Raw genomic sequence first — 13,247 nt, 5'->3', positions numbered from 1 at the left:
TTGAAACATACACTTTGACATGTAAATACATTTTCCAAATTGCTGAATTTCTAAAAATAAAACATTCCTATACAAAACTGATATGATATTGTTTGTGTTCTTTTACATGTCACTTACAAATTCCAATAATGACATGTTATACAATATTTTCATGAAAGACAACAAGAATATGCTAATTTAAGAGGGCTTGTTGGCCAAGGCAATTTTTAGACTATATTGGTCTCCTTTAGAAAATGAGCTCTATGTGAAAATACCAAAATTTAAAAGTTAAAATGTATGGATTTTTTCTTTACCAAATACGTAATTGTTTGTAGCTTAAATAAAATCATAACTTAAAATTTTAGGTAGGTCTAGGCTGTGTTTTACAAAAGAACTTATGACGAAATCAATGAATGCTAATTAATCACCAACTAACCAATGATTTATTTTTATGGCTGGAAAATATAATTATCGGAATTGAAATATTAATTAATATGAAACAAATGGTTTTATGTCAGTTTGGTTCTTTAAAGATCATTTTACGAGGCTGTAAATATTAAGACTTTGTTGAGTTCTTTAAAAGTTCTTTAATTTGTAAAATGCAGCCCAGATGGTTAAGTTGATGACCTTCGAATCCTCAAAACTAAAAAAAAACAAAAAGTATTGATTTAATATAATTGATAGACACCAGAATTAAATGCATGATCTGAAGAAATTCCTTGCAAGAATCTGCAAAATTGATTTTTACTGGACAGGAATATTGCATGTATAATAATTTTCAAGTAAATTTTCTTCATGACAAGGATGTAGTATGTGAAAGAGTGCATACAAGACTTGATCACGCTGCTCATTATACGGTAATTGTTCTCTGATGTTTAAAAATTTATATTTTAAAAATATTTTTTTCCATTTATGGTAACAATAATTGATAAAATCCTTCATAGCAAGTAAATCGCATAATGTTTGTAACATGAAATTAAAATGTTTCAATCCTCAAAACCTTATAAAAAAATCAAGGATAAAGTCAGAAGAAATATGTGCAGTTTTCTTTCCATAACCAACCCCCCCCCCCCCCCCAAAAAAAAAAAAAAATAAATAAATAATAATAATAATTAATGCTGCTGATGACTGCGAAAGTTTCAACCAAAAAAATTTTAATTTTGAAGAAGAAAATTATGTCAAATGGATATAATAAAAAACTGACATGGCTTGATTATTTCAATTTCATAATTCATACTTTTTAAAACTTTTTTTTTTTGCTTGCATATCAACACAAATCGTTAAAATAAGATATGATATATTTCTCTAAACTTGAATTTTTCCCGAAAAATCTAACAATTCCATTGATATTTCCCTTATTATCTTCGGCAAATTAATCGACATTTTTATGTTTATTTTATTTCGTCCTCGAGAATATTAATTTGCTGGGGAAAGATAACTCTATATTCTCTTCACCGGGGAACAGAGTTACACCCCTTGTTTCCAGGTCGCTAGGGAAGCGTTGCCTAGCTGTCTACCAATCGTTTTTTGCGATACACAACACGTGTGCAGTGCCGTGACGTCGGTCTGTTTGTCTGACAACCTTCTGCGAAAAAGGAAGATAAGACAGGTTGGTTGTTTTATTTAGGATCTCACTCAGCCGCCATCAAGAGGTGAGTCTGCCACCAAGTCACGTAATTCATAATTTACAACTCTGGAGCATATTTCATACATGAAAGCTCTTGGATAAAGTAATTCAATCGTGTCTTGAAAGTTCCTCGGAGATTATTCGAGAAACATGCATGTGTATCCATTGCGTTGCAGTACATATGTTATATGCGTAGTATTTATATTTTATATGCACGATGTGAAAGTCTAGGTGCCTAAGTAGATATAAAATGCAGCTCTAAAGATTAATACTAGGGAGAAAACTGTTCATTATTGACGGTACATGTTCTGTATATTTAAAAAAATCCTCAAGACTGAGAAATTTTTTGGTAAGAGAGTATGTTGGTATGACAACGACGTTTTTGTTGAATGGTTTGAAGTATTTTGATAAGTTCTGGTATTAATATAGGTTTGTGATTATCTGTGTTCAAATTTCAATAGATTTCAGAACCTGATTCAGTCATGACTGTAAAGAATGAAAGTGTTTTACTCTTCACATAATCATAGCTGAGTATGGTAAATTTAAAACAAATATTAATGACTCCAAAGATACTGTTTGCATTGCTTGATTGAAACCCATGTTCATTTACTTTTTGAAATTAATTTATCTCCTTGAAATTTAAACATTTCACAGTTGATTTAAAGCTTTAAAATGTTTTTAGAACATTGTATTTGCATAAATGATAGACAGTTAAGTTTGAAGACTTCCCATTATATCTCATGCATAGAGCGTGCTAAATTGCTTCTCAACCCAGCTTGAAATTTTTTATTCTCAGTTTTAATCCATTTAAATTTCATTGCAACTTGTGAGTCAGCTAGGAATGGTTTTAAAATTCATAACGATAATGTACACTAAAAAGAAAGGGAATGTTTTGTATTAATCAAACGTGTACTTTAAATCTAAAAGACGTACATTTCGATGTTTTATTGCATTCATATTTTGTGAAATGATATGATCATGATATCTTTTTATTTGTGACCAAATTCTTTTAACCTTTTAAAAAAATGACTTGGCATAACTTATAATGGCTTTCTACTTTTGCTTAGTCACTTTTTTAAGCTGGCATATTGAGAATAATGAGAAAAGCCTTAAAGGTTAACTCCTAAGATATATAGTGTGTTGGAAATACTAGACTCCTTTAAAGTTATGATTTGGAATGCACATCTAATTTTTGCGAAGATTCCACCCCGTTTTGAGGTAAAAATCCGACCAATGTCAAGCTTCTCTCTGGTTTGCTTTTGATGTAAAGGTATGAGGTTTCATGCACCTGGAATCCACCTCATTTCCAGGTGGATTCAACCTCAAATATTTGTAAATGTCACCTTTTCTCTGACTTGACTTTCCATGCAGGTATACACGTATTATATACCTACACCATTGATTTGAATAGCATCAATAATGAATCCTATTTGATCTATTCAGACAATGAATCCCATTCAGAGAAACCAAATGTTATAGAGGCTTTAAGGGCACTTAATAAGCTAAGTGTAAACTTGGAAACTCAATCAAACCCAATAATCAACAGATTAATGTTTACCGTATATTTATATGTAAAATCTGTCAGTAGTCCTGAACCATGGATCAGATTTTATACCTAGGGGCTTAAAAACCCTGAAATCTACGAGGCTAGGTCACAGTTCAGTTTAAATACCGCTACTTTGTACTATGGAGGTATAAACTATATATACATATAAAACCCGGGCCAATTTGTTTGCTAGGTCAGTTGTTACATATCTTTATATACTATTTATCATTTAAAGTTTTGCCAATGAGGTTCTTGAAGCAATAGTCCTGTTTAATCGTTGTGAATACCTAGGTGAAGGGTTAGCCTTAAATATCAATACATCAATAGGTTCATTGTTTGCCAGGGTCGTATTATAAAAAGCCCCCCTTCCATATCCCCCTTATACATGTGCAGCCTTTTTTACTATTTCCTCTTGATCTCCCTTTTAAAGGAATATTTTTTTCATACAAATTTGTGTTAAATGATATTATACAAACTTGTTTTGTTTGAACTAACATTTTGAAGACCTATTTAGTGAGTTTCTTGGGAGATCGCAACTGATTTTTTGGGGATAATTTGATAATTTGAAGATGAAATCTTCCATTTATAAAAATGGGGTAGTGTAAGGATTCTACCATACTGTAACTTGTTGGATGATTGGAGAACTTGTATTGAAATCAAAGGTTTCAAGATCTGCAGTTATTAAGAGTAAGGCAGTTGGGGGTGATGGGGTGACAGGAGGTAGAGACAGGCCAGAAAAGGAGGGTGGCTTACAAGTGGAAAGTTGAATAATACATATATCTATAAACATCATTGAATTTCAAATATTGTATACGCGGTTGCAACTTTTGTATAAATGGTCAGTTTACTATTGGTCAAAATATAGTAATAAGGAATTTATTCATATTGAAACTGAGTTTATTAGAATTAAGCCGCTTTAAAATGATAAAAATAATTAGTTTTTGCACTACACAACAAAGATATGATAAGCATTTTACATTATTCAAAAAGAAAAACTCGTATTGATTATATGACTATCTAGCTTAATAACATTTCTGAAGCAGGCCATTCCTATAAAATTCAGAACCTACTGTACTTTTGGGGAAAAGAAACTTGAATATTTGATAAACTTTTCTCTTGATGAGTAATGTCTGCCTTTGAGATGGCAACTTAATTTTGCCAGGAAACTGCCTAGTGGGTAGAGCCAGAGTTATTTGACATTTCTTTGTGATCGCATTTATTTTTTTTTTTTTTGCATTGAATAGAAAATATGTCACCCAGTTTTATCTTTTATCAACACGCAAGCATGCAATATGACTTGGTTATCTTAACACAGCCAGAAACTTTTTTGTTGGTACAAGATTTGACCTTATTGTACACGTCTATTTTACAAATCTGAAAATTGAAAAGGTGTAGATTTATGATGTCACTACAGGTATATATTTTAAATGCTTTAAAAATGAATTCATTTTCACCTTGCTTTTAAAAAAAAAAAGTTATCTCAGTAAAATGTAAATACATTATATCAACTTTTGATCTATAAGCATACACCTGTTTAATGATTGTTGAAAATTTTATGAGCAAACGTAAATTTAAATCAAGCCTTAACTAGACTTGTGTCTGAGAAAAAAAAATCATTAAATTTTGATTTAGGTTTGAATCAGTTAAACAACAATTGGAAAGATATTATTGAGTTTCCATTTATTGAGAAACAGATTATTACCATACAGATACATATATTATTAATGCACCTCATATTCAAATGTTCTGCCTGATTGAGTCTGAAAAATTAGCGGAAACAAAGATAAATGTGATGATTTTAACTATCTCACCTTACAGGTAATGAATACAATTGAAATTTTAGGAATTTTTTCATTCCGTCTGGCAGCTCTGGCTCATCAGATTTGATTTGTAAATTGTAGTAAATAAAAAAAACAACAAATCCCGGTCGTCAATTACAGAGTGTTATGAGGGGATTTTTAAAAACATACTGCAGATAATCAATATATTAAAAAACTGCATTGTATTTAATTTTTGTTTCGCTCTGTATGAAGTTATAATCAGCTATTGATTAAAGCTTTTTAAAGTGTGTATATATACTGTGACGTACAGGTCTTTTCTTGAATTAACGGTGAATACAGTCCCTTTAAATCCAAAAGCCGTTACTTGCATTGGCCTGGGCCTTGGTTGCCGGGGAGCTCGGAGTGCAAACAATAGACCAAACAAAAAGCAGTTAAATATATGTTACTGCTGGACTAGGGTTGGGATATCGTCAAGTCCACATATATTTTTTTCAACTTTGGATATTTCTCTGTGTAAAACTGTGATAGGATTTCTCTACTGAATGGTATTGGAAACTTATTCTATTAGTTGAGGTAATGATTCGTTTTTTTGTCATGCTGATTTTTTGATTGTTACTAGTTTCTTCTGGTGTGAATATTGATCTTATTCATTAAAAAATAACAATGTCCGTTCTCCATTTTGATTTTATATATCTCTACCTGCATTGTGCCTCTCAATCAAATTTTTTCTCAGCCTAGCAACTTATTTTTCAGAATGAATTGAACATTTTATTAGAATTTTTACCCCCCCCCCTTTCTTAAAGTAGACAATACTTTTGAAATGAGGTTGAAACAAGATATGGTTTTATTTTTTTCTTCAAGTTTTGCATAATATTGACTGAGAAATCCTCCATTTAAGTAAATGTATTATTTTTAATATTTAAAACAATTTTTTTTCTTTCCCTTTTTACAGGAATCAGTGAGTCAGTGTAGATAAATAACAAATTTAGCAACCATGGTGTACAATTATACAAAGCCCCGTGGCCCCATTGCTGCCATGTACAGCAGCCCCGGCCCCTGTTACGGACTTCCAGGTTTGGTGGGACAGAAAACCCATGATCCCCGCAGTGTTCACCACAAAGGCTCCGCCTACCCGTTTGGTGTTCGCCACGGAAAATTCAGGGATGACTGCAGTCCTGGACCCTGCTATTACCCCAACCCCAAGGTTTACAGGGACGGAAACGATGGCACCCCCCATTACTCATTATACAGCCGCCAAAGGGATGGAACCATGTTTAAAGTGCCTGGCCCCGGGGCTTACAGCCCTGAGGGTGTTGGACCCACCGCTCACTTCCGCCACCCTGCCTACAGCTTTGGAACTCGTCACAGAAACAGGAGAACTGATAACACACCTGGTAAGATTCCTGCTTCTTTTTACAGTATTTTATAAAACATTAGTTTACAGTCAAACTCACATTAGTTTACAGGCAGACTAACAGTAGTTTACAGGCAGATTCAAATTTTTTACAGTCAAAGTGAAATGTCTTAATAAGAAAATATTTTCATACTTTGAAAACAGAGGGACTCATTAAATAATCACCCATACAGATCTAATAGCATAGCTGTATTGTTTAAAACAGCTCTACTTCAATCATGTCATGGGGATTTCTCTCCTTGTCTACCTAAGATACAGTCAATAAATTCAAAAACTTTATCATTTTGAAGTGTATTTGCAATGGTTTTGGGGGGTATTCCAAACTGGGAGAAAATTGGATGAATTAGCACCAGGTGAAATAGCATGATTGATTCTTGATTCAATATCTGACCATTGATTTTATGGAGAGTCCCCCCAGGACATTTTTTTTCGCTATTATTGGCTCTGTTCACTTGAACATCGACACAGGTAATTTGTTTCTTGTGGAAACGGTTCCAACTGGATCTGTAAAGACATAAGATGCCTATTTATCATAGTTTGGTTGCTATTAAACCGATCAAATGAAGGCAAAAAAGAAAAGGCCAATTCGGATCTGATCTGATCCAAAAATCAATGAGTTAATCTGAAAACAGCCATAATTGAAATGCATCTTGATAAAAAAAAAAAAAAGACCAAGAACCATCTCAAAGAAAATCAGTTTGATTGAGGTATAAGTTGTAAAAAAAAAAAAAAAAAAAAATGTGTTCAATATTTTTGAAACCATTTATCATTTCAGCTCCTAACAACTACACTCTGACACCAATGTTGGGAACCACGAAGGAATCTGGCAAACCCCAGGCCCCAATCTTCTCCATGTCTGGCAGACAAAAGCAGGGAGGATTCCACGAGGATTTGGCCAAGGTGAGGGGCTCCTCTCACTGACCCCCTTTTTATTAATGAGTTATCCCCCTTTTATTAATTTTTTTTTAAGTTATGATAACTTACAAGACAGCTTTATAACTTTTTTTTTTTTGGGGGGGGGGGGGGGTAGTGTTATTTATCCAGTCACTTGACACTTTAAAGTGGGCTGATAAGGATTCTATTTAGAATGCTTATCAGGATGCAAACCCACTCCCCCACCCCCTAAAAACTCTTTAAAAACTGATGAGGAAGCTTATAATTAACACATTTAACCAGTTACAGATTCCTTTGGAATTTAGACTTCATACACACATAGATACATGTACTTATTGGATTTTGTCGAAAAACCTATTTGATCTGGCTGTGTGTACTGAACTGTCTAGAAGACTGTTTATTGTTTGGTCAGAATAGTAAACAATGGGCAGACCTCTCCTCCACATAAGTAATCTGTCAAGTGGTTGACAAACAAGTCTGAAGAACACCACCTATATGCTACTTTAATAAACAAAGTCTAGCTACTTCAGTTAAATACCTTTATTTTCCATTTACTCATATTCTAACCTATACTGATAAATGTACCAGGAATACATCTTGTTGAATTAATTAAGACTTGCACTTGTACGCCTCCTTTTTCCAAATAATGTTTTCCCATTAAGAGGGATGGGGAGGGTCTCTGGGACTTTTGCTCTCTCTCTCTCTCTCTCTCTCTCTCTCTCTCTCAGTGTTCAGTCAATTCCTGAATCTATTACTTGGCATTTAGCCTCCTTTTGAATAGTGATATCTAATTTTTGGTGATGCTATTTCAGACCCCTGGACCAGGAACTTATGACACCTCTGATCCCAGCATCTACAAGGATAAGGCGCCACTGTACAGCATGACCAGCCGAAACGTCATGCCCGGAGACACCACCCGCAAACCTGGCCCCGGTGCTCACTCCCCTGAAACTGTAAGCTACACCACTTTGTCATTCTCTTTTAAAAATCTTAATACAGTGGAATCATTAGAATTCATGGTGGCTTAATTTTTGTGGATTTCATGGGTCAGACACCTCATCCATAAATTTATATCCATTATTTATTAATACATTAATTATCCAAGTATATGAAAATAATGTGGCCCTGTGACCCTGTGAAAGATTGACAAGCAAAGAAAATAAGACCCCACAAATTTTAATGATTTCACAGTAATAAAAATATTGATTACATATAGATAATATTGTTAATCTGTGAATAAAAAAGAGAGGAAAATTTTAGTTTTTTCAATTAGAATTATCAATTGTTTAACTTTAGTTGAACCAATTTTCAAATCTGTCATATTTTTTTTTTTCGCCTTTTACAGGTCTGGACTCACAAAAAGAAGATGCCCGAGTTCTCCTTCGGAATCCGTCACAGCCAATACTTAGCTCCCCTTATCGTAGACCAGGCTGATTGAACTTGAACATACATTCTAATTCATAAATTTTTAGGATCATATTTTTCTTTTTTTTTTCTTAAGAGATGTTATACCGATTTTTATATTAAGATTTGAACACATTTCCAAATCAAAAAAGAACTTTTTTTTCAGGTTTCTAGTACATTTTTAGCACTGGTTTATAATATTCTTTACGATAATAAAAAAAAGTGATTGGTTTTTTACATTCCGTCCATTTACTTTTTTTTATATATATACTTTCATCAAGTGATGAAAATTTTTTTGTTTTTTTTGTATGCATGTATTTACCAAGGCTGTGATAAAATGCGTTGAACAACATGAAAATAAAAAAGAATTTAATTAATCTAGCTGTTTCCTTTTTTTAAGTTAAAGTTTTTCAGTTCCAATACATTTTGTATTCGTGAAAAAAAAAAGCAGTATTAGGATGCATACAGGGACTCACTACATAAAAGTATTATCGCTGGATATAAGCCTAGCCTACATGTAGTGTAAAAGAACTCGGACTTTGAGCCTCAGGAGTGAATCGTGTTGGGTTTATTATTTTTTTTCTTGAGCCATAACTGCATTATCATCGTATGATTGTGACTTTAATATGTCAGCTGTATAATAATATTATATGTATGTAAATTTTTTTTTTTTTCATTTGTACAAAGTTTTTTTTTTTTCCTCTACGTGATATAGTATTATTATTGTCATTTTTTAATACAAAACAAACTCGTTTTATATTTTTTCTATATCTATACAGTCACTAGTTTGAGTTCTGTGTTGACAAAAACAGTGAATTATGTCCCCTATTTCTCGCGCTCTCTTTTTCTCGAGTTTCTCCAGTATTTGTGATCATAAGGAATGCACTTAATCATAAATGGTTGTGTTTGTTTAAAAACTTGCGGCGTAAACAAAAAAATATACAGCTTGTTAATTAGATCAGTTTGCCAAAAAAACTCGAAATATTTATGAATTTTAGATTAAAATAGCCATATTTATTATTAGTTTTAATATATTTCTATCAAAACATTTCAAGAATTGTCAGGGTGTTTTTTCGATGTATGTGACATTTTTTTCGAGGAATTTATAAAATTCCTTCAGCAGAATTTCACAGTGTGTGCGATATTGTGTTTGATTACTGCTGTAAAATAATAACAACAACAAACTTGACAATTCTTGATTGTTGTGTATTTTTTTTGCTCAATTTTTCAGTCTTTCTGTGTTAATTAAAGTCAGTATCAATAAGTTTTTTTTTTTTTTAAAGAGTTATCTCCCTGTACATGACAGCAGCATGTAAATATAAATTGATCAGTGACACCATATTTCTGTAGAAACAACTAACAGAATAAAATATGCATTGTTGAAATACATGGTTTTTTCTTGTTATTTGATTTCTCCTTGGAAATTACTCTCCTCTATATTGCAAAAAAGAAACGGGAGAAAATGCTTTTCAAGGGAGACAATTGCAATGTTATAGGAATAAGTCTCTAACATGCACTAGGAAAAGAAACTGTTGAGATGATGGGGATTGTTTAAAATGATTTTTCAGTACTTGCCATAAAAATCTCTCTGTTGCACTAGCTGCTATACATTGTTTACAAAGAAACTAGTGGTATAAATGTTTGGGTAGCTAAGATATTGATTCAATATGCATCACAAAAGTTGAAGTGAGAAGAAAAAATTGGCACCAACTGAACTTTGATATTGATCACTTTTTACCCAGAGGTGATATTTTTAATTATACATTTAAACCATAGATTGGTTTCTAGGTGCCAAAAGAATATGCACAATGATTCATTCTGTTTCCTGCATGTAAAGAAGCCCAAGGACAAAAATGTCATTTCTATCCCTTCAATATCTCAATTTCAGGAAAATTCCATGATTTTAGAAGCAAGAATACCATAAGCACCTGTAAAATTGGCTTGCTGTTTTATCACTGTAGTTTCCCATCAATATTTATAATTTTTTTAAACACCAGAATCTTGTAGTAGAATAAACGCAGACAGGCAGACTTCAGTGTAAAAAAAAAACTGCTGGGAAATACATACGGTACATATTTTTTAACCAAATGCCATGCAGAAAGTTAATTTCCTTTATGGCCGGTTCACTGCTTAGACAGAAAGTTTTGTTGTTTTTTTTTTCGAACAAAACCTTTGAATAACCATGCATAAAGAAGCTTTGACAATAATTTTGAAGGAAAAACAATAAAAAATGCCTTTCGAACAAATATTAATTAGCTATGATTGCTCATTGAGGTTCGTATTATCAATGTCAGCCTTGCAAAGAAAAAAGCCTTGAATTCAGTTGGGACTGTACACATAAAGACACCAAAAAGCTTCTTAAAAGTGCTTGAATATTTGAATATGCCTTGCATGATGCAGTAACCTACAGAAAATTGTTAGGCAATACACATAAAATCTCCCCTACAGCCAGACTAATAGAGTGAAAAGATAGCACTAGAGCGCAAATTTATGACATGTTCGAGTATGCACTTGGTACATTTAATTCACCTGGCAAAGTTTCAATACACTAGAAACTGTCTCTAAAATAGAGTCTACCAATAAACTCGTTTTGAATTTGAATGTTTAAAAGATTTAAAAGGAAATTTAGGTACATATCGTAGGTACATCGAAACAATTGGAACATTTTTCTGCTTTAACTGGATCACCAATGGCTAATCTAAAGACTGGATTAAGAGGTTTATATAAATCAGAAAGAAATCGTACATAGTATAAGCCCAAAAGGCTCAAAACTAGTTCTCTGTGGGTCAAAATTTACAACGACCTCGCCGTATTCCTAGTAATGGTGTATTTTGCTTGGCAAAACTTCACTGGTAGCCATAACAAAGGAAATTCAAATTTCACCTGGTGAAAACCTTTTATATAGAAATCTGTAGGGTTAACATACATTTAAAGTAATTTATTTCTGTTGATCTTACTTTTTGATCTTCCAAAAAAACAATGAACAATATATATACCTGTACATGTTCCAAACTAGATATAAAAGTAAAAATGGAATAAATTTGTCAATGGGATGATAAAATCTGTTTCCTCCTTATTGAATGTAGATTTCACTAAAGATTGTAACACCAATTGTATGTTTTAACTCTCTCTCTCTCTCTCTCTCTCTCTCTCTCTCTCTCTCTCTCTCTCTCTCTCTACCACTTTCTCTCCTCTATGACTTATTACAAAACTGTATTAGAAATTTGATATCATCTCAAAATGTATTCAATATGAATTCGATAAAATGGTTCATATCAATTGATAATGTCTGTCTGTCCATCTGTCCATTCATCTGTCCATCCATCTGTCCATATATCTCTCTCTCTCTCTCTCTCTCTCATTATGCAATATGTTAAACTGTAACCCAATTTAATCGTCATTGAAAGTGTGAAAATAAATATGTTCAAGCACGCAGTATTTGACATTTAAAATCATTTTGCCTTGAAGTGATGTACAGCGTTGGGTTCATCTAGTTTGACAGATTACAAACAATTTGAAAATAATGGTCCTATCTCTCTAATGATTTGCTAAATATACAATAATATTATCCAAACGTATAATCATATTCTTTGGTGAAGGCTTTTCTGCAGTGTAATCCAGTGCTTTATAATTCATGCAGCCATCTTAAAAAGTAGAAACGCTTTAAGCAATTATACTTTTCATTCTTTTAAAATTGTTTGCACATCTTACCAGTATATCTAATAAAATGTTACTGTAACATATTTGATAACATATCATGCAGATATTCCATTCATAACTTACTTTGGTTGATTAGATTTTTTTTAAATTGAAATTTAACCAATTTTAAAATCTTTTGCTCATTTATTCAAAGAGTACATTTACTAGGTTTTATCATTTGAATTATGTCTGGAGCCTCATATACACCCATATTTACAAATTAGCTTGACAAATTTTTAAATAGGATGTGTTTTGCTGGTATCCATATTTATAGCCATATCAAATATCATTTAACATTCATTCAATATTTGCTTTATATACTAAAGATGTGTATCCCACAACATGCACAGATCTAGAGGGGGGGTGGACTGGACCTCTGGAAATTAATCAACATAGTAAAATTACTCGAAAAAAAGAAATGCCTATGACCCCCCCCCCCCCCCCCCCCCACACACTACCCAGCCACACATAGATATCCCTCATCCCCCACCCCCTACCCCCACCAAAATTTTTTTGGTCTGGTATTAAGCTAGAAGTTTTTGTTAACTGGGTACCAATTTGATCAGAAAATTAATTTTAAAAGTCAAAATTTAAGAGTCTATTCTAAGGACTCGGTGTACTGCCTTAATTTAATCAGTTTGAATTCACATGCATATCAAAATTATAGCTAGTTTATCAAAAATTATTTTTGTTTTGTACCAAAAATTCTAGAAGCTGTTTTCTTTCCACAGATTTGTTAATTTTTTGGCTCAATCATATTGCATACCATTTTGTACTTGAAATTCAATTGTAAGGGGTTTTGCTGTTGATTTGCCATTGAAGCCATGCTGAATTAATATTTGCGTTACTGAGGAGAAACTGTTAACTGCATAGAACCTCATTGATCCAAATCATGTGAAAGCT

General features: G+C 32.6%; 1 protein-coding gene across 2 annotated transcripts; it reads left to right on the top strand.

The window, feature by feature from the left end:
- The first annotated feature begins 1,473 nt into the window (after positions 1 to 1,473).
- Positions 1,474 to 10,032, top strand: LOC105344573 (ciliary microtubule associated protein 1A). 2 transcript variants are annotated; one of them, XM_011452364.4, is made up of 5 exons: positions 1,474 to 1,631; positions 5,886 to 6,327; positions 7,123 to 7,247; positions 8,054 to 8,194; positions 8,587 to 10,032. In XM_011452364.4, exons 2-5 carry the CDS (start codon positions 5,928 to 5,930, stop codon positions 8,677 to 8,679), a joined length of 759 nt encoding a protein of 252 aa, XP_011450666.1. In that variant the 5' UTR covers positions 1,474 to 1,631; positions 5,886 to 5,927; the 3' UTR covers positions 8,680 to 10,032. The 2 variants fall into 2 exon arrangements, with proteins under 2 accessions (XP_011450666.1, XP_011450675.1); XM_011452373.4 differs by lacking the exon at positions 1,474 to 1,631 and adding an exon at positions 5,347 to 5,506.
- The last annotated feature ends 3,215 nt before the right edge of the window (positions 10,033 to 13,247 follow it).

This window comes from Magallana gigas, chromosome 9 (assembly GCF_963853765.1).
Source record: "Magallana gigas chromosome 9, xbMagGiga1.1, whole genome shotgun sequence".
Classification (NCBI taxonomy): Eukaryota; Metazoa; Mollusca; class Bivalvia; order Ostreida; family Ostreidae; genus Magallana; species Magallana gigas.
Note: the sequence above shows the minus strand (reverse complement) of the source record. Positions and strands in the feature narration are given on the sequence as shown.

What these genes read in the sequence shown, in the direction of transcription:
- LOC105344573 (XM_011452364.4), top strand. Translation starts at nt 5,928, where the DNA reads ATGGTGTACAATTATACAAAGCCCCGTGGCCCCATTGCTGCCATGTAC. An exon ending in TCCACGAGGATTTGGCCAAG is followed by an intron (nt 7,248 to 8,053) that starts GTGAGGGGCTCC and finishes ATGCTATTTCAG; the next exon opens with ACCCCTGGACCAGGAACTTA. An exon ending in GTGCTCACTCCCCTGAAACT is followed by an intron (nt 8,195 to 8,586) that starts GTAAGCTACACC and finishes CGCCTTTTACAG; the next exon opens with GTCTGGACTCACAAAAAGAA.